This window comes from Myxine glutinosa, chromosome 4, assembly GCF_964187855.1.
Source record: "Myxine glutinosa chromosome 4, kmMyxGlut1.1, whole genome shotgun sequence".
NCBI lineage: Eukaryota > Metazoa > Chordata > Myxini > Myxiniformes > Myxinidae > Myxine > Myxine glutinosa.
Window position 1 is genome coordinate 9514324 of NC_136264.1, and position 21721 is coordinate 9536044.

The following is a 21721-nucleotide window of genomic DNA, read 5'->3' on the forward strand; positions in this document are numbered from 1 at the left end:
AGGGAGTTGAATCGGGGGAGTGAGACCCCAAATTGGTGAGCGCCACAGATGGTCAGTGGGAATTGGTTTTTAGAACCGCATCGAGTAAGGTGGCCAATGGTTTGGCAGGGAAAGACCCCGGGTAGAGTAAAAATGTAAGTCATTTAGAGGATAGTTAGGATTGAATTCCCTTCGCACCATATGCAGCCACTCACCTGAGGTGACATGACTCCACACCATGTTTTTTTGTTGCAAATGTTTTGGGAATGTGAGACGCATCATGACGTGGGGGTGACATTGTACTTGGTTGTTCCATCTCTTCCTCCTTATGAGGAATTGATGAGAAATTGGAATTGATGGCAAATTTGGTAGAGGGATTGTTGAGGAATTTGGAATTAGGGGAAATATGGGGAAGACAGGACATAGAGACGAATTGTAAATTGTTGTAAATACGGGGTAAGGGGCAAGGGCAGATTAGGTGACCGGGGGGGGGGGGGGGGGCGTACAGCAGGGACGAGCTTTCTCCGCTCGCTCTCCTGCGCACCTCACCTCTGCATTACCTTGGGTTGATGTGTACCCTTGCGCCCTTGCACCCTGCTAACTTTGCTTTGTCCTCCTTCCCCACCTATGGACCGTGCTCTCTGGGCACTGAGGGGAAAGCGTGCAGGAAGCCGCACTCGTGTGCCTGAGCCGCCGCTGCACAGCCTGCCTGAATCGATACACCATCTTATGGACCGCACGACTTGCGGCCTCGCACCACCGTATGGACCACACGTTTCTGTGGCTAAGCACCACACCCTTATGGACCCCACGTGTTGGGGCCTGGCCCCTTTGCTGGGACCGGCCATGATGGCCAGAGAAGAGTTGGCTTGCGGACCACGGTGGTGGCCCCTTTTGCCCTACAGGTGGACCACCCATAGTTGGCCCCTGTGGGCCCTAAATAAAAATTGACACGTTTTGTGCCTTTTTATTATTGCAAATAGGCAGCAAGCCAAAGAACAAGAAGGACATCTGGAAGAAACATCGGCCAGCAGAGCGGGAGCAGAAAGAAAAACCCGGTCAGCAGTTTGTTTTTTCATTTGAAATGTGTGCGATGAGCACTGGATGGTGCTTTGTGTGGTTTTTCTGGTGCTGATTGGTGCTTTGTGGTGCTCTTGTGCTCGGGGGTGCACTGCAATATCAATTGTGCATCCCCGGGCACTTGAGTATGGTGTTATGTGCATCGGTGCAGTGCAGTGCATGCTCTTCCTTTTTGAGGAACATCCTTTTGTCTCCCAAAATGACAGGTCCTGGGTTGCAGTGGAAATACAAATTAGTGTTTTGTAAATAATGCTCCCCACCATATACGTGTAGTTTGAAAACCATTCCGTGATTCGGTTATTCTGTGGGCGTGAGTCCGTTAGGTAGGATGCAACGCAGCAGGGGGACATACTTAATTGTTTTTAAAACTGTCGCACTCAGGGTAAGGTTAATAGAAGAGGGCTACTACACACGAGTGTCACATTAAGTAAAGTTAGTTCGGGTCGAGCCAACCCTGGAGGAAAAACGGGTGCTGTGTTATGGTTTTTAGAAACTTCACTAGTAAATGCATTCCCTTATAAGTGTTCCCCTGTAAAGATTCCAATCAATTGGCTGGTTAAAGATCGCACCCTAGTTAGTCCATGTACCACACGTAGCGAACCATCGGACCTCCATAGTTATTTCATTATTATGCATTTCAGTTAAGGATCTGTTCCCAGTAGTTGAATCTGCGTTGCATTAATGAAATAAGAGTAGGCTCCAAAATTCCCTTCAAAAGCGGTGCGAGTGGTTTGCTATCTCCCCACAAGACGCCATTGCCCATGTGCTCCATCTCGGAGAAGGGGGAGGAGCCGCCAGATCACGGGCGTGGCACGTCGACGCATCGGCAGAGGTGGAGTCAGCAAGCCCTTACCGGCCAACCAGCTCCGCGGTGAGCCAACCGGTAGGCGGGTCATCAGAGCCGGCGGCTTGATTTCCAAAACAGCAATAAAGGCGGGCGCGGACGACTGCTTAGCCAGATGAGTGATCCAGCCGAACCGAGAAGAGACGTGGGGGTGCTCGCATTGCGGCAATAGTCCGAGACACTCTAGGGCCCCATTGTCGCCGGTTGTTGACGCGAAGCTGCCGGCCGCTGTTCGCTTCGAGCCCGGAGTGTGAACCTGGAGTGAACCTCAACGCTGTGCCGCTGCCCGGACCTGCCAGCCCCTTACCATCTGCCTGGACCATTCTCTCCCTGGCGCATCCTTACCATCTGGCTGGACCATTCTCTCCCTGGCGCATCCCTACCATTGCCATTCTCCCTGTCGTGTAAGTCTGTTTGTGTTGTCTGGGATGTAATATAAGACTGTTTTAAGGCTTGCCCTGTGTCTTCTTCTTCTTCTTCTTCTTCTTCTTCTGTATATTGCTTTCGTTTCTTTGGTTTTGTAAATAATTAATAAATGTCTTATTTCTTACCCTTTTGGTTTCATTCTTCCCCAATCGCTTTAGTCCCTTCTTTCGATTGAGTACCTGCGGCACGATTTGGCCAACGCTCGGAATCGGGTTTAATCAATTGATAACGGCTCGAACCGCGGATTGCTAAACCGCTCGGCAAATACCATCTTGTCCGTGGTTCGAGCGGTACTTGTCTCCCTGTTTTGCGGAGGGATTGGTAAAGGTATTCGGCAGAACACCTTGACCAATAACCCTGATCAATTCCACCCCGCAAAAGAGTGTTACAGGTACCAGGACCACAGACGGCCAGCTTAACAGGCCAAGGGGATTAGCCCCCCCCCCTTGCTAAGGGGAGTGCCGTAACAATACACACACACACACACACACACACACACACACACACACACACACACACACACGTTTTCTTGAAATGGCCCTAGCCGGAAGAAAATTTTATTGTTTTCTTGTGAAGAAAATTTATCTTGGCGGTGAAGGTGAGGTGTGTGTTAGAACACTGCAGTCCTCTCTGAGGCAGTGCTCTTGCCCTTCATATTATTGACCACATATAGGCAAAGCAGTCAGTTCAGTTGGCAACAAATTAAATATATATATATATATAACAATAATAATAGAAAAAAAAAGTAACCTTCAGCCACTGGCTCACCATAAAGCGAGTCATTTTATCTCCACGTTTGCTTCTTTGCTGATACCATGGTTGCTCTTCAGCAAAATAGACCATCATCACTGCTCCAATGGTTTACACTCAAACTCACTTGACCTCTACACATCACCTGCAGACTCAGTTGTACTTCAGAATGATTTGCCTTCGTACATTTTTCTTTAACCTTAAACACTTCAAAACTCAGAATACCAGTCTTCTCAACTCACTTCGCAATTTATTTATTTATTAATTTTTTCACTTATTGCAGGGGCACTAGCATAACTTTAGATTTGTTCCTTCATTGCAATGAATCAAAAAATTTCATTTCACCACATTACAATATCCAGATATGATGCTCGTCCATGTTACATTAGCCCTTTTAATCATCATCCCCAAAATCCAATTATTTATATGGCTCCCCGATAATTAATCAATCTTAGCACAAGGCACATGTGTAAAGGACAGTACTAATTGGCCTACATCTTCACAACTTTCCTATCCTCCAGGTGATACAACAAACAACAATATGCATTTTAAGGCCATTTTCCCTGCAAGAGTGGGGGTTAGCCTCCAGGTGATACAGGTAATTATTATTATACAGGCCAAAAATGCAAAATGCAGCACAATTATAATAGTTTATTTTTAAGTAGAGAAGCCACTTCAATATTTGTCAAGAAATGAACAACCTTTCTAACCCACCGTCTTTAATTCTAATGGGTTCTCAAGGGAAATTCTCAAGGTTTCATTCGTTTCTCGGCTTTGCCTATTTCATATTAAAAATGCCAAACTGAACCGCTTCCTTCAGGCAAGTGTGCGATTTGTTTTGGATTTTTTTTTTAATGTGTGACGTCAACCATCATGTGAGATAGACCACAGAAGGGATCAGGAGACAATGGCAAAAAATGAAAGGAGAAAGAGTGAGGAAGAAATGGAAGGGATGAGGGAAAGGGGGGGTGGGGAAGGAGAAAGGGAAAGGGGAAAGGGGGGGGGGAGAATGGGAAAGGAAAAGGGGGAGGGGGGGGAAGAAAGGGAAAGGGGAAGGGGGAGAGAAGAAAGGGAAAGGGGAAGGGGGAGAGAAGAAAGGGAAAGGGGAAGGGGGAGAAGAAAGGGAAAGGGGAAGGGGGAGAGAAGAAAGGGAAAGGGGAAGGGGGAGAAGAACGGGAAAGGGGAAGGGGGAGAAGAAAGGGAAAGGGGAAGGGGGAGAAGAAAGGGAAAGGGGGAGGGAGAGAAGGAAGGGAAAGGGGGAGGGGGAGAGAAGGAAGGGAAAGGGGGAGGGGGAGAGAAGGAAGGGAAAGGGGGAGGGGGAGAGAAGGAAGGGAAAGGGGGAGGGGGAGAGAAGGAAGGGAAAGGGGGAGGGGGAGAGAAGGAAGGGAAAGGGGGAGGGGGAAGGGGAAAGGCAGTGGGTTTGGAAACACCAACGGCAGGGCTAAGACAAAACAAACAGGCAAGAGATGAGCGCAATAATGAGGGGTCGAGGAGAATGTTGAGGATGGACAAGATGGACACATGAGCAAACTCTTATGAGGGTAAAGTTGGAAATTTGGAAGAAAGTGGGGTGTGGGTGGGAGTTGACAGAGTCGAAAATATCATGGTTTTGGATCGGGTGGATACGAGATGTGGGTAATCATCTGACCTGAAGACCTGGAGGGAGGGAAAAGAATGAAAAGTGTGGAGGTTTATTCCACAGGCAAGAGGAATAAATGAATGAAGGTGAGCAGTAGTTCTGGATTTTGGGAGTTTCCAATAGAAGGGAGTTTATGGATTGCGTGTCCCCTGCAGAAACATTGGTTTCCATGGAGTTTTTTTTGTATACAAGATCGAGGCTCGTGGAAGAGCTAAATGAAGTGTTAAGCTAAGCAGAGAGCACGACACTACTCCATCAAGCTGCAGATGAAGTCCTTGTAGGTGGATAGGAGTTCAGGCGTGCAAAGTAAGGGATTCGTACAACAGATGCCCAGTCAGCGGCTGGCATTGGAGGTCAACCTTAAAATGTGGATTGTCCAAGAAAGTTCATGGCTGACAGTCAGAGCCAATAATTGTTTGATTGACTGAACTTCGAGAATTAATAAGAAAGTAGATAGGAGTGTTTGCCAGATGGTCCCTTCGGAAAGAGGCATTTGCCAGGATTGAAAGACATATTACAAGTGTTAGACCAACTTTTTATTTTCTTTTTTTTTTTATACTAAATCGAGGCTCGTGAAAGAGCTGACATTTACTTCACAAACAAATCAACCAGACAAACAAAATATATAAAAAGAGGGAGCGGAAGACAAGAGAAGGGGAAGCACACAAACACTTGCGAGCACACAACATTTAAGAGCAGGGAGATGTGTGGGAGGGAGAGGGCTTGGGGGGGAGGAGGCGTGGGAAGGGAGGGGGTGGGGGGGTGGGAGAAGTATAAAACACAAGGACACCAAGGACTTCCAGGACAGAAGTTGGTATTTCAAAAAAGTGGAATTGGGGTGAAATTAGCGGAGATAGAAAAGATCAAGGTTTTGGATGGGGGAAGATAAGAGATGGTGGTGAACAGCTGTTTTAAAGACCTGCAGGGTGGAGGGAGATTGAAGAGTGAGGGAGTTTGTTCCAGAGGCGGGAGAAAAGAGGAATGAAAGTGAAGGTGAGCAGAGAGTCTTGACTTTAGCAGTTTAACCATAAGAGGGTTGCAGGCAGATCTTGTGCGACCTGTCGGAATATTTGCGGGACGGAGCCCAAAGTGAGCTAGGGGGGCAAGGCCTGAGAGGAGTCGGTAAAAGACGGAAAGACCACCAACCTGCCTGCGGTGAGTGAGTGAGTGTGAGTGAGTGAGTGAGTGAGTGAGTGAGTGAGTGTGAGGGAGGCCCTTGGAGTTAGCTTCATCGCGGGAGATTCCAATGATTCTGAATGCTTTGGTTTCAACAGCGTGAAGACGAGCTAGGTGTGAGGCAGGAGCACCAGCCCAGAGGGGAGAGCAGTATTCCATAGAGCTGCGGATGAAAGCCTTGTATGTGGTGAGGAGCTCAGGTGTGCCAAGGAAGGACTTCGCACGACGGAGGATGCCCAGTCGGCGACTTGCTTTGGAGGCCAGATTTGAAATGTGGTTTTCCCAGGAAAGATCATGGCAGATAGTGAGACCCAAAAGCTTGAGTGACAGAACTTCTTGGAGAGGATTATTCAGAAAGTGGATGGGAGGGTTGTCCAGTCGGTCTTTTCGGAGAGACATCGTAAGAGTGTGAGATTTGTCAGGATTGAAAGACATGTTCCACTTGTTTGCCCAGTCTGATTTTGTCCAGGTCTGCAGAGAGTGAGGAGGCAGCAGACTGCCGATCTGAGGGATGAAGAATGGAGCGACAGAGAGTAGAGTCATCAGCAAAGAGATAGAGAGGATTTTCAAGAGAGTCAGAGAGATCATTGATGAAGACCAGAAAAAGCACAGGGCCCAGAACACTGCCTTGGGGAACTCCAGCCTGAACAGGAGGAGGAGATGAGAGAAACCCATTCAGGGCCACACGTTGACTACGACTAGAGAGGAAGTCCGCCAGCCATGCGTGGAGATTTCCATTGATACCAACAGAGGAGAGTTTGGTGAGCAGAGCAGGGTGCCAGACCATATCGAAGGCACGTGATATGTCAAGGGAAAGAATGATCGTTTTAAGGCCATTTTTCCCCTCTGGAGCGGGGGGGGGGGGGGGGGGGTTAGCCTTGCGGGCCCCATGACAATCATGGTTCCCTGTTTGAAGCAATGTTTTTATGGCCGGATGCCCTTCCTGACGCCAACCCTTAGTCGCCTCTTACGATGCGCGCAGGGATACGGTGTACCTATTCTAAATCGGGGTACACACCGGGATCATTCATCCCAGCAAGCTGGTACTCAATTTGCTGACCTCGGAAGGATGACAGGCTGAGTCAACCCCCCTGGTGTTAATTCAGCGATCGACCGGGATTCGAACTCAGGATCCTAGGATCCCAAGCCGGCACCCTAACCGCTAAGCCAACACCAGGGAGACAAGGGAGACAGCTCTAATTTCCTATTTGGCATTGAGGACCTCCATCCATTGTTGAGAAAGCAGAAGCAGCATGTCCAGAGTAGAGTGACCAGGTCTGAAACCAAATTGATGATCAGAGATCACGCCATTGGAGAAGAGGAAAGATTTCATATCTGAAGCAATGATGGATTCCATGACTTTGCTGATAATTTGGAGAAGGCCGATTGGTCTGTAGTTGCTGGGATCTGTTTTTGCACCTTTTTTGTGCAAAGCGGTGATGTTGGCAGATTTCCAAGCAGATGGCAGATGGCAGATGACCTTGAGCAAAAGAGAGGGTGAAGAGAACAGAGAGGGAGTGAAAGAGCGGAAGACCAAGATTTTAGGACCCGTGGGCTGATGCCATCACGTCCAGTTGCAGAATCAGAGTCGAGGGTTGACAGAAACTTTTCCACCTTGTCAGGAGGAAAGGACACAGAGTCCAGGAGCAGCTGGGTACGACTGGGTAGCAGAGAGGGATGGCTTTGGGACACAAGATTTAGAGGCAAACACAGAGTTGAGGCATTCAGCTTTTTCACGTGCGGAGTCAGCCGTGTGGCCGTTTGAGGTGAGGGATGGGATGGAGGGGGAACAAACACCAGAAACAGATTTCACCAGACGCCACCAGGATTTGGAAGAGGGAGACAGATAAGAGTTCTGTCGTGAGAACGGAGAGATATTGTTTCCTGGCTCTCCTGAGGGTGGACACACACTTGTTTCGGGCTTTGTGAAAGGAAATGAGATTTCCTTCCGTTGGATTTGCTTTCCAGGAGACGAAAGCAAGTTGTTTCTGGGCAATAGCCTCACCACAAGATTCCGTGTACCATGGATGGGAGGAAGGGTATGACAACTGAAGACGAGATGGGATAAATCTGTGCATGAGAGAGCAATTTACTTTGGAAGAATGCCCAGGATGAGTTGATGTCAGAGGCGGTAGAGATGGGAGACCAGTCCAGATGATTGATGGCTGCTTGAATACCGTGCCAGTTGGCCTGAGTGAAATGCCAGACTCGTCGACGCTGAGGAGGCTCTCTGAGAATGGTCAGAGAGATGTCCACTTTAACAAGCACATGATCAGATGAGTCGATTGGAGCAGAAGAAGAGCAGCAGACATTTTCAGGGAAGTTAGACATAACCAAGTCCAGAAGAGAAAATACTCCATTGACTGAGATCCGGGTCGGGAAATTGACAGATTGTGTCAGTCCCAGTGAGTCACAGAAGTCCTTTGCTGAAGAGCCATGGCTGGTGAGAGAGGTACGCACACCCAGCCAACTGGCATGGTGACAATTGAAATCACCACATATGAGGAAGAGAGAGTTGGGATGGGTAAATAGAAGTTGGTCCATGTTATCAGACAGCGAGATGTAGATGGAGTCATCACTGTTTGGTGGACGGTACAACACACATATGAACAAAAGGTGGGAGCGAAGGGGAAGCCGTAGCCAATGGTATTCCTGGGGGTGAGGTGGAGAGTGCAGTGCAGGGCGAGTGAAGAAGAGTTTTTTATAAAGATAGCAACCCCCCATCCAGGACGAGGCTCAAGTCTATCATACCGGAGGAGGGAGTAACCTGGGAGAGATACCAAGGAATCAGAGACATCATGAAGGAGGAAAGTTTCTGTTAAGCAGATCACGTCTGGTTTGTCAGAAGCAACCTGTATGGAGAGATCAGTCAAGTTTGAGCGAAGGCCCCAGATGTTTGAGGTCCATACTGTTAAAGAAGAGGAAGGGGGAGCATCGGATACAGAACAGGGGGGGGGGAGCGGTCGGGTAAGATGTGGAAGAGGAGGAAGAGGTAGGGAGAGCTGTTGAAGGTGTGTCAGAGATTTCAGAATAGCTTGGAGAAAGGGAAGAATGGGGCGGACAAAAGGTTTGATGGTGATTGGGTGAGGCGTTATTTGAGGAGGGGGTAGAGTGAGGCAGAAGGTTGAGGGAGATGAAGGTGAAAGTTGGAAGGGGGAAGAAGCGGGGAGGACGCTTTGAGGAGGAGGGGTGAGAGGGGAGTCTAGGAGGGGAGGAGTGAGGGAGAGTCTGAGGGGAGGGGTGTGGGGGGAGTTTAGGAGGGAAGGGGCAAGGGGGGAGATCTGAAAGGGCCGGGTGATGGGGAAGATTTGGAGGGGAGGGGCAAGGGGGAATATTTGAAAGAGATGGGTGATGGGGAAGATTTGGAGAGGAGGGGTGATGGGGAAGTTTTGAAGGGGAAGGGGTGATGGGGAAGTTTTGGAGGGAAGGGGTGATGGGGAAGTTTTGGAGGGGAGGGGTGATGGGGAAGATTTGGAGGGGAGGGGTGAGATTGGGTTTTGAAAAATGTACGATTAATGGGAAACGAACATTTCTTGCAAAATGAGTTTCTTGCGACCTTCGAGTCAAAAATACGTTTGAGGACGCTGAAGGATGGGTGGAGTTCTGGAGAGTTTAGGGAATGGAGAAAAGAGGAACTGTAACTGTAAGAGATGGAATTTTTTTTTGGAATGAATAGATTTGGTGAGCAAGTCAAAAGCGTCCTTTTATAGAAGAAGAAAAAGGTGTTATAGAAAATGACAGAATACAGTTCTTCAGGGGACAGTTGAAACATTTTTTAACGACGTGAACACGTGATCACGAACAACGTGGTCGAAGAACCAATGAACAAATAAGAACGAACAACGGATAAGAACAGAGAAGGGAATATTTTTTGGGTTTTTTTAATTATTTTTTTTGAGTTGAGATGAAAACAGAACTTGGATTCCATCAAAGTTTGAAGAGAGAAAAGGCTGCTGCCTGCCTATTTTAGAGGGGTGGATGTCATGGCACATGGCAAAGACATCAGCAAACAGAAGATTCTCAGAGATCATTGATAAAGATTAGCAATGAGGCCGAGAACACTTCCTACCTTGTTTATGTAATGCATTGATGGTTTCTGACTACCAACGAGATGCAAGATTACCGAGGAGAAATGACAAGGCAAAAAGGGCATAAAAAGGATTGCAGGAGCAGCAGAGCATGTGTTTAGGACACACGAGCTAGTGCTGTCTGTTAATTTGGGGGGAGGAGGGGTTGTCAACAATTATTATTAAGAGTACAACAGCTTATCTTTTGAGATGACTAAAATACAAGGGTTGATTGGAAACGCATACAAAATGGAATGTAATAATGCAATGCTGAATCAGACAAAACATGTTACAAAATAACTATATTAACAAGTAATAAATAGCCCCAAGTGGGTTGAAAGTTACCCCTCGAGGTCATACTTCAGACCACTGCTGATTTTGAGGAGCACCCCGGGGAACACTCCTGATATGCTGGGAGGCCCTCCCACTGCCAATATGAAATCGAAAATCAAAGACTGGGTGATCCAGCAGAGCATCGAGCAGAAGGGCTGTATTGGGTTTCAGAGCAATCGGTTGGTAACAACATGCATTTTAAGGCCATTTTCCCTGCTAGAGCGGGGGTTAGCCTTGCGGTCCCCATGACAATCTTCTCCATTTTGCCCTATTTTCTGCATCTCTCCTTGTTAACCCCCTTGCCCGCATTTCTTCTTCCACCATCTTTAGCCAAGTCTTTCTCGGTCTTCCCCGTCCTCTACTTCCTTCTACATCAATTTCCATCACTCTTCTCAACCAGTCACTTTCATCCTTCCTCAACACATGACCAAACCATCTCAGCCTGTTCCTCTTCACAGCATCAATCACAGGAAATATTCCCATCATCTTTCGCAATTCATCATTTGTCTTCCTCTCTCTCAACGATACTCCACACATCCACCGAACCATTCGCATTTCCACCCTTTCCAGCCTTCGTTGCTGCTCTACGTTCATTACCCATGTCTCGCTCCCATAAATCATAACACTTCTCACACATGCAGCATACACCTTTCCCTTCAGCTTCAGCGACACTCTCCTCATCAGCACGCCACTCAGTTCCCGAAACTTCTTCCATGCACATCTCACTCGCGCAACCGTTGCCGAGTCTGATCCACCTTCTCCATTCAGCATGTCTCCGAGGTAGCAAAATGTTTTCACACCTTCCAGCTTCACGCCGTCTCCAAGATCCAACTCAACATTTCCTCCATCTGCAGCTCCCTCTGGGCACACCTTACATTTGAATGTAGCTGCCACACTGGTAAATGACCCTCTCAGACCACTACATTTTTGATGAACCCACTCAGCGCACATTGTACATTGAATGGAGTTCACTCCGACACCCTTCCTGCACACAGCACACGGCCACTTCCCAGTTCTTTCCACCTCACCACATGCTTTACCACTTGCCATCACCTTCGTCTTTCCGATATTCACCTTCAGACCTTTTGTCTCCATACATTCCTTCCACTTGTTCATCTTTTCCTTCAGTCCATCCATACTTTCCGCAATCAACACCAGATCATCTGCATACAACAACTCCCACGGTAAACCCTCCTTTACGTTCTGAGCCAGCACCTCCATCACAGCTACAAATAGTAGTGGACTTAGTACCGACCCCTGATGCACTCCCACATTCACCTCAAACTCACCACTGTTCCCGTCCTTCGTCCTTACAGCTGTGCGCGCTATTTTGTACATTGCCATCACTACTCTGATCAACCATTCCTCCACTCCTAACTTCCTCAATGCCCATGTCAATACTTTGCGTGGAACCCTATCGAATGCTTTCTCCAGATCAACAAACCCAAAAAACAACTTCTTCCTCTTCTCCATGTACTTCTCCTGCAACTGCCTCACAATGAAAAGCGCATGTCGTTCCTCTTCCCGGCATAAATCCAAACTGCATTTTGTCGATCTTCACTTTCTTCCTTATCCTCCTCTCCAACACCCTTTCCAATACCTTCATTCCATGCTCCAATAACTTTATCGCTCGGTACGAGCCACACTCCAGAGGGTCACCTTTCCCCTTGTATAGAGGGACGAGGGTACTCAGTTCCCAATCCACTGGAATGCGGCCTTCTTTCACCACCAGATTACAGATCTCTGTCATTCTCTTCACACCCCAACTTCCTGCTGCCTTCAACATATCTCCCACAACTCCCGTCGGCCCTCCCGCTTTTCCACTCTTCATTGCTGTTATCGCTTCCTCAACTTCCTTCTCAGTTATCTTCTCTGCCGGTCCTAAAACTGGGTTACTCTCTATGTTGCCATCCCATTCATTCTCTGTATTCAACAGCATTTCCATATATCTTTTCCATCTTCCTTTAATTCCATCTGGGTCGACAACGATTTGTCCCACTTCATCCTTCAAGCAACTCACCCCCATCACGTCACACCTCTCTTTCGCTATGTGCTTTGCAATCCTGAATACTGCTTTCTGACCTTCACCTGGTAAACTGGTAAATAAGGGATAATTAAGGATCCGAAGTTTCAGGGGGTAACACCCCCTTTCCTCCCACCAGGAGCCCCATGATCTGAAAATGAATGATCGAAGCCCGAGCGAGTGTGCGGGCCATCGAGTACAATGTCTGTATTGGGTTTCAGAGCAGTCAATAAAGTAAACAAGCATTCTGAGTATTGCGCTGCAATACATGTCCCCTACCGGCATTGGGTAGCACCGTCATAGAAGACAGTATTATGACTTACCGCACTCCAAATTATAGTCCGGAAAACTATTGGGGAAATTCCCAAAGTTCAAAGTGCCATAACTTCGTCAAAAATGATCGAAACGTCATGAAGTACGAACTTTATCTGTAACTTATCACGACAAAACCATGTACCAAGTTTGAAATCATTAGCATTAAGAGTTTAGGGAAAAAGTCCGGAAAGCTGTTCTTTGCGCGACGGACTGACGGACCGACAGACTGACAGACGAAGGGACTGAGTGCAAATCTATAGTCCCCTACGATGTACACCGGTAGGGGACTAATAAGGGTCACGTATCTGAAGTCTTTATAATTATTTTTTACATTTATTCGTATTATCTTTGTATACAAAGTCGAGGCTTGTATAAAAGAGCCAACACATATATCATATCATAAAGAGAGCAGGAGACAAGAGAGGGTGAGAGGGAAGCACAACAGTAGGGATCAGGGACATCAGGAGATGTGGAAGAGAGGGCTGGGCAGGGTACGAGGGATAAACAAGCTGGACACTACAGGGGCTTTCAGGAAAGAAAATGGAATTTGAAGGAGGTGAATTTGGGGTGGATTAATGGGGATCAAGATCAAGGTTTTGGATGGGGGACGACAAGAGATGGTGGTGAACAGCTGTTTCAAAGACTTGGAGGGAGGAGTGGGATTGAAGAGCATGGGAGTTTGTTCCAGAGGCAGGAAAAAAGAGGAATGAAAAAGTGAAGGTGAATAGACAGTCTTGCTTTTGGCAGTTTCACCAGCAGAGGGATGCAGGCAGATCTTGTGCGACCTTCAGGAATATTTGGAGGACAGAACACAGACAGCTGGGGGAGCAAGGCCGGAGAGGAATCGGTAGAAGACAAAGTCCACCAACCTGCCTGCGGTGAGAGTAAAAGGCCCTCAGAATCAGCTTCATCGTGGGATATACCAATGATTCTGAAAGCTTTGGTTTCTACAGCGTTAAGCTGAGCTAGGTGTGAGGCAGGAGCACCAGCCCAGAAGGGAGAGCAGTACTCCATCCAGCTGCAGATGAAAGCGACTGGCTTTGGAGGCCAGCTTGGAAATGTGGTTTTCACAGGAAAGGTCATGGCAGATAGTGAGACCCAAAAGCTTGAGTGACATAACTTCAAGAGGATTGTTAAGAAAGTAGATGGGAAGGTTGTCCGGACGGTCTTTTCGGAGAGACATGGTGAGTGTGAGATTTGTCAGGATTGAAAGACATGTTCCACTTGTTTGACCAGTCTGACTTTGTCCAGGTCTGCAGAGAGTGAAAACCTGCTGCCTGCCGATCTGAGGGTTGATATGGAGCGGCAGAATTGAGTCATCAGCAAAGATAGATGATTTTTAATGAGTAGGAGAGATCATTAATGAAGATTAGAAAAAGCACAGGCCCAGAACAATGCCTTGAGGAACTCCAGCCTGAACAGTTGGGGATGAGAGAATTCCATTCAAGACCACATGTTGAGAGAGGAAGTCCACAAGCCATGCGTGGAGAAGTCCATGGATACCATAAAAGGAGAGTTTAGCTTGATCGTGTAGAAGGCACGAGATATGTCAAGGGAGATGGCTATGATTTCCTGTCTGGCGCTGAGCACCTCCATCCGTTGTCGATCCAGCAGAAGCGGCATGTCCACTGTCCAGAGTAGAGTGGCCTGGTCTGAATCCAAATTGATGATCAGAGATCAAGCCATTGGATAACGGGAAGGATTTAATAACAAAAGTGATGATGGAATCCATGACCTTGCTGATGATCGGGAGCAGGCTGATTGGTCTGTAGTTGCAAGGATCTGTTTTTGCACCTTTTTGTGTAAAGCGGTAATGTTGGCCGATTTCCAAGCAGATGAGGGTGAATAGGTCAAAGAGGGTATGATAGAGCAACAGAGCAGGATTTTAGGACACCTGGGCTGATGCCATCTAGTCCGGTTGGAGAATCAGAGTCAAGTTGACAAACTTCTCAACCTTGTTGGGAGTGAAGGAGACAGTCAAACACTGGGTAACCACGCCTGGGATCTCCCATGATCCAAAATTGAAAAATCAAGCCTGAGCGATTGTGAGGGCCACGGTCTTTTATGTATCAAGTTTCAGAATAGGTCTGGTGGCGAGAGTAGCAGCAGAAATAGTAAAAAGTTAATGGATGGCCAGACATCCGGACATCACATCTAAAAAATTCGTTACACATTTCATGCATCCCCCAATGTTTGCATATACTAAAAATGCCCATAATTGCATTTTTTGGTATTTGACCCCATCCCAGGGGGGAGTAGCCAAAAATGATACTGCTTTTCTCTTTGAGAATCGAGATGAAATTACCTAAAAACTGTGATAAAGGACAACACAAAAATGATGGCAAACCACCGATTTCAATGAGACCCCTCAAATTGTTTATCAATTCAGACATTCTCCATTCCCACTCCATGCTTAACTAGGACGGCACTTAGAAATGAAAAATCCAGCATACAAGTACGATACCAAGCCAGCTAAATAAAGACAACCACAGATCTATCATAAACACGACTACATAAAAGGAGATTTTTCAAACCACAACTTCCTTGTTGCGACATGCAAGTTGCACGAAATACACACCTTTGAGGCAGCAAGACCCCCAGAACCTCCTCCGACAACGATGAGATCGTAATCATAACTTGTGCTTTGGTCTGCGAGTTGCGGCACCTCTGCCAGAAGCCGAGCAAGGCGGCCATTTGCACGGGCCTAGAAATAAATATATCAAGACAACCATAACATTTCTTCTAATGTCAAGGTAATTACGAGGCTGGGAATTACCAAGATTTGAGATGACCAAGAACGTTTCAAAACAGAAGCCAAAAAAGGGAAGGAGGAAATTACCAGTTGAATTTGAATAAAGAATCCCCACAATGGGACATAATAAGCAATGGTACGAACCTGAAATGTACTGTCGCAGCCACCCACGTGGGTCTTGTTAACAAATACATTCGGGACAGTTTTCTGCCCAGTCACGTCCAGCAGGGCCTCTTGGAGAGTGGAGCCATTCTCTGCAATGTTACACAAGGTGGTGCAGCCATAAACAACGGGAACATCACAAGTTGCATCGTTATTAAAATGGGGAAAAAATTAATAATTGCTTCCTTCCGTGTGCATCACCACGTCAGATGGATCTCACCAATCTTATCCAACTCCACAACCTCATAATGAACACCAAGGTCTTTGAACAAGTCTTTAACCTGAAAAGAAAAAGAAGATCGCCAAGGCCTGGTAAAAAAATAAAATTAAAAACATGACACCATTTTTATAACATGCCAGTGTTAATCAGATGTATCATTGGGTCAACCATGCCATAAAATTAATTAATTAAATGCGAGGTCGATGGGGTGCCATCACAAAACCCAAAGCTTCCGTTTTAAAGCAAAGTTGAAAGATGGCAAAAAGGTTTCACCAGGAATGACCCAATATCAAAAAAAAAAATTCCTCTGTTTTGACCAGTGACCCCAAGTCCCCACCCACAGGGGCATGAACCGGAGGCCAAATCCAAAAAAATCGTTACACATTTCATGCATCCCCCAATGTTGATTGCATATACTAAAATTCATTTTTTTAATCTTTTAAAATTGCTCATAATTGGATTTTTGGTATTTGACATTTTGACCCTGCCCCAGGGGGTATGGACAAAAATGATGCTGCTCTTGCAACATCATGCCATGTGGTGATAACTGCCAGGTTTGGTGAATTTCTGCATAACAGTTTAGATGCAAGGCAGACAGAGATAGACACAATCACCTGTTGGAAGGTATGATGGAAATTTGGCAGGTCAACAACCCTGCGAGCTACATTAAATAAAGTTGCCTTCCAGGATGGTCGTACTAAGTTGCCTACCAATAAAAACACACAAGCACAAATTGGAATCAACAAAATTCCAAGGTCGAACACGACGTTGCATCCAATGATTGACAGCTATGGGACAATCATTCCACCAATTGTTGTTCAGGTTTGAGTCACCTCAGCTACCTATTATTAAAACAGATCGCTCTTCTTCTTTTTTTTAACCCTGGCATCTTGAAGGGGTTTATAAATAAACTCGAATACCCAAGAGTACCTTCAATACTCAGAGGCAAGATAGGTAACAAGAGGGGAAACGGTTCGATGCCTTCAGATCGATTCATAAAATACCTTGAATGGCAATCAATCCGCGGTGGATAAGGGAAGCTGAGGTTTCGGACCTTAACGGACACCTAGATGCCTTCAAAGATTGACAAATTGTGGGTAATAAAAACACAAGGTGGTGGGGATGGGCAAGAACAAAAAAATAGGAATTACATAGGGGGCATTTACTGGAATGTGTCACGTGGGACCTGGGAAGGGTAATGCAATGGACGCAGCGGATTAAGCAGGTGCATGGCAGCTACATGTAAAGTTAAGAGTGCGAGGTTGTAATCGCAAGGGGATAAATTGTAAATCGAAAGGGGTAGGTGGGTAGGTGTCAACACCGATACAGAAATTGAATGATGCCTCATCCAGGATATAATGTCTGGATTTGTCAATCTGAAGAACAAATGCCATCGAGGGTTCAGAATAAACTCCGTAGAGCAACTAGATAGATTCTGGGCCGAGCTAGCCAAGCTACGAGGGGCGGCTGAAGGAACCATGACTTTATACACGAGAAAGGAGGGGATCTGGTAGAGATGTTCAAGATAATGGAGGGTAGAGACAAAAGTGCTGTTCGAGTTGTTCAACAGAAATGACAGTCACAGTAAAGGAGAGCGAGAACACATCAAGGCAGGGATCTTTCACTCGAGTAGTAAATGCATGGCATTCTCCTTGGAAAGGTAGTGGCAGTAGAAACAGTAGTTAGGTTTAAACTTTGGTTGGTTACCTAGAAGGACTGGGGATAGAGGGTGCATGGATATTGGTAGAAATAGGAGGTAACCGAGGTAAAGATTAGTCATTGGGCAATTGTGTTATGATTTGAGGTGTCTGGTCAAAAGGTGAATGTGTTGTCTGCTCGTGAATGTGTTGTCTGCTCGTGAATGTGTTGTCTGCTCGTTTGTTCTTCCCAGTGACGTCTATACCTGCCTGACTGTTGTCATCCCCTCCACCTCCACCACCCAATTCAAGTCATAACCATTAGATCGAAGTGTGCAGATATAGTGCAGGCAAGATTAACAAAATGATGGCCCCCCTCCCGAGTCGAAGCTTCTCATGTATGGAAGCTCACACTACAATTTGCCTTAGTCTCCTCCAAGGCATGAATGAATGAATGAACGAACGATCGTTTTAAGGCCATTTTCCCCACTACAGCAGGGGTTAGCCTTGCAGGCCCCATGAGCTCATGGTTCCCTGTTTGAGGCAATTGTTTTATGGCCGGATGCCCTTCCTGACGCCAACCCTTGGTCGCCTCTTACGATGCGCAGGGATACGGTGTACCTATTCTAAACCGGGGTACACACCGGGATCATTCATCCCAGCAAGCTGGTACTCAATTTGCCGACCTCGGAAGGATGACAGGCTGAGTCAACCCCCCTGGCGTTAATTCAGCGATCGATCGGGATTCGAACCCAGGATCCTAGGATCCCAAGCCGGCACCCTAACCGCTAAGCCAACACCAGGCTTACAATAACCAACAATAAGCCAACACCAACAACACCAACCTCACATACAATAACAAATTACCATAGTGGACTTGTCCCACCGAAGCCACTATCTTGATCTCGAATAAAACATTCAAATTGAAACAGACTATCGTTTCCTTACTGAAGATCTTGCTACAGCACAATTAAAAACGAACTTCAGCATAGTATATAGATTAACGTAGATCTGAGAATGATTCGGACTTTCTATGACAGCACATTTAAACATGAGCTTCACCATAGTATATAGATTAACGTAGATCTAAGAAAGATTCGGACTTTCTATGACAGCACATTTAAACATGAGCTTCGCCATAGTACATAGATTAACGTAGCTAAGATTCGGACTATTACAGCACATTTAAACACGAGCTTCACCATAGTATATAGATCAACGTAGATCTAAGAGAGATTCGGACTTTTTCTATTGCAACACATTTAAACACGAGCTTCAGAGTAATATATGGATTACAGTAGATCTGTGAAGGATTCGGACTATGACAGCACATTTAAACGAGCTTCAGAGTAATATATGGATTACAGTAGATCTGTGAAGGAGTCGGACTTCTCATGGTGATGCGATAATTAAATCATCAACTCACCAGTCACCACCATTTACTAAATATAGATAATTACCTGTAGCAAAACTCAACCGCGCCCACCGAAGCCACTTCAAAAAGCATAATCGTTAGAACATCACATTTTCTCTTCAGTATTATAGTTCAAACTCACATAAAATTTTTACAACGCGTTAATAATTATAAGTAATGTAATAATAAATGGCACGCCGGGGACACAAGTTAGGTGGACGGTACGACGCGGGCCTGGTATTTGAATCAGTTTCCATGACTCACCTGAGTGCAGAAAGGACAGAAGCTTTTACTGAAGATAACAACACCACCTGCGGATACCTTCCGCTCCACGACCACTCTGGCTTTGCTCCTATCCACCGGAGCCATGTTTAGCGGAAGTTCGCCAACGAAAAATGTCCCAAAAATCAACCGCTGCACCCAAACCCCCAACAACCAACCCGGTCCGCCTATAAGGGAATGTGCATGAACGTGCACGAGAACGCGGCAACGCGCCGCTGAGCTCTATATATAAATGTACAGAAGAATAAGTAGGCGGAGCAGCGAACAGTTGACCAATGGTAGCTATTCAGGGGTGTGTTCAGAAACCAATCGGCTTGTAGAGTTTAATGCCACCAAGTGGCTTAATCACTCAAGCAAGCACTCCATGGAAACGATTGATAAGGAAATGCTTTGCTTGGCAAGCGCGAAACACCCTGTGGTAAACTATCCGCCATCTTACAACTCCCATGAACATCTGCGGAAATTTGGAAACTAGCCGCCATCTTACAACTCCGATGAACAACTGCGGAAATTTGGAAACTAGCCGCCATCTTACAACTCCGATGAACAACTGCGGAAATTTGGAAACTAGCCGCCATCTTACAACTCCCATGAACATCTGCGGAAATTTGGAAACTAGCCGCCATCTTACAACTCCGATGAACAACTGTTCTAATTTAGAAACTAGCCGCCAGCTTACAACTCCCATGAACATCTGCGGCAATTTGGAAACTATCCCCCATCTTACAACTCCGATGAACAACTGCTGTAATTGAGAAACTATCCGCCATCTTACAACTCCCATGAACATCTGCGGAAATTTGGAAACTAGCCGCCATCTTACAACTCCGATGAACAACTGTTCTAAGTTAGAAACTAGCCGCCATCTTACAACTCCGAAGAACAACAGTTCTAATTTAGAAACTAGCCGCCATCTTACAACTCCGATGAACAACTGTTCTAATTTAGAAACTAGCCGCCATCTTACAACTCCCATGAACATCTGCGGCAATTTGGAAACTAGCCGCCATCTTACAACTCCCATGAACAACAGCTGTAATTTAGAAACTAGCCGCCATCTTACAACTCCCATGAACATTTGCGGCAATTTGGAAACTAGCCGCCATCTTACAACTCCGATGAACAACTGTTCTAATTTAAAAACTAGCCGCCATCTTACAACTCCCATGAACATCTGCGGCAATTTGGAAACTAGCCGCCATCTTACAACTCCGATGAACATCTGCGGTAATTTAGACGAACAGAGCAGTTGCGAGCTGTGGTTCATGAGCGTGATTATAATTTGGCATAATATAAATACTGGTACTTTTAAGATAAATACTTATCTTTTAACACTTTTAGACAATATACCGTCAACAGCGGTACTGACAGATTGGAAAGCACAAATTTGAATAATTATTTTCGTATTAGTGATACTGATATCTTGCCATTTCCCTTTACGCTACCACCGCAGTAGCGCAGCGTGTATCCCACTAACAGATGCAGGCAATATAGATATGAAGGCGAAAAAGGATCAGCACCCTTCCGTTGGCTACAAGATCCGCCAATACGAACACCATTCCATTGGCCACAAGCTCCGCCAATACAAACACCCTTCCGTTGCCTACAAGCTCCGCCAATATGAACACCATTCCGTTGGCTACAAGATCCGCCAATACAAACACCCTTCCATTGGCTACAAGCTCAGCCAATACGAACACCCTTCCGTTGGCTACAAGATCCGCCAATACGAACACCCTTCCGTTGGCTGCAAGCTTCGCCAATACGAACACCCTTCCATTGGCTACAAACTCCGCCAATACGAACACCCTTCCGTTGGCTACAAGCTCCGCCAATACGAACACCCTTCCGTTGGCTACAAGCTCCGCCAATACAAACACCCTTCCGTTGGCTACAAGCTCCGCCAATACGAACACCCTTCCGTTGGCTACAAGCTCCGCCAATATGAACACCATTCCGTTGCCTACAAGCTCCGCCAATATGAACACCATTCCATTGGCTACAAGATCCGCCAATACAAACACCCTTCCGTTGGCTACAAGCTCCGCCAATACGAACACCCTTCCATTGGCTACAAGCTCCGCCAATACGAACACCCTTCCGTTGGCTACAAGATCCGCCAATACAAACACCCTTCCGTTGGCTACAAGCTCCACCAATACGAACACCCTTCCGTTGGCTACAAGCTCCGCCAATATGAACACCATTCCGTTGGCTACAAGCTCCGCCAATATGAACACCCTTCCGTTGGCTACAAGCTCCGCCAATATTAACACCATTCCGTTGGCTACAAGCTCCGCCAATACGAACACCATTCCGTTGGCTACAAGCTCTGCCAATACATAACCCTTCCATTGGCTACAAGCTCCGCCAATACGAACACCCTTCCATTGGCTACAATCTCCGCCAATATGACACCATTCCGTTGGCTACAAGCTCCGCCAATATGAACACCCTTCCGTTGGCTGCAAGCTTCGCCAATACGAACACCCTTCCGTTGGCTACAAGCTCCGCCAATACGAACACCATTCCGTTGGCTACAAGCTCCGCCAATACGAACACCATTCCGTTAAATACAAGCTCCGCCAATACGAACACCATTCCGTTGGCTACAAACTCCGC

The 21721-nt window shown here is 46.5% G+C and overlaps 1 protein-coding gene across 1 annotated transcript in view; it reads right to left on the minus strand.

Annotated features, from left to right (window-relative positions):
• LOC137412978 (thioredoxin reductase 1, cytoplasmic-like) overlaps window positions 1–19345 on the minus strand; it is a 110936-nt gene extending 91591 nt beyond the window's left edge. Inside the window, exons 1-4 of the mRNA XM_068098338.2 lie at window positions 19082–19345; window positions 15767–15827; window positions 15529–15638; window positions 15211–15336 (exon numbers count right to left, since the gene is read on the minus strand). Of these exons, the coding sequence (XP_067954439.2) occupies window positions 15211–15336; window positions 15529–15638; window positions 15767–15827; window positions 19082–19186 (402 nt within the window). The 5' untranslated portion in view covers window positions 19187–19345. The remainder of the gene's footprint in view (window positions 1–15210; window positions 15337–15528; window positions 15639–15766; window positions 15828–19081) is intronic.
• Window positions 19346–21721: the final 2376 nt, after the last annotated feature.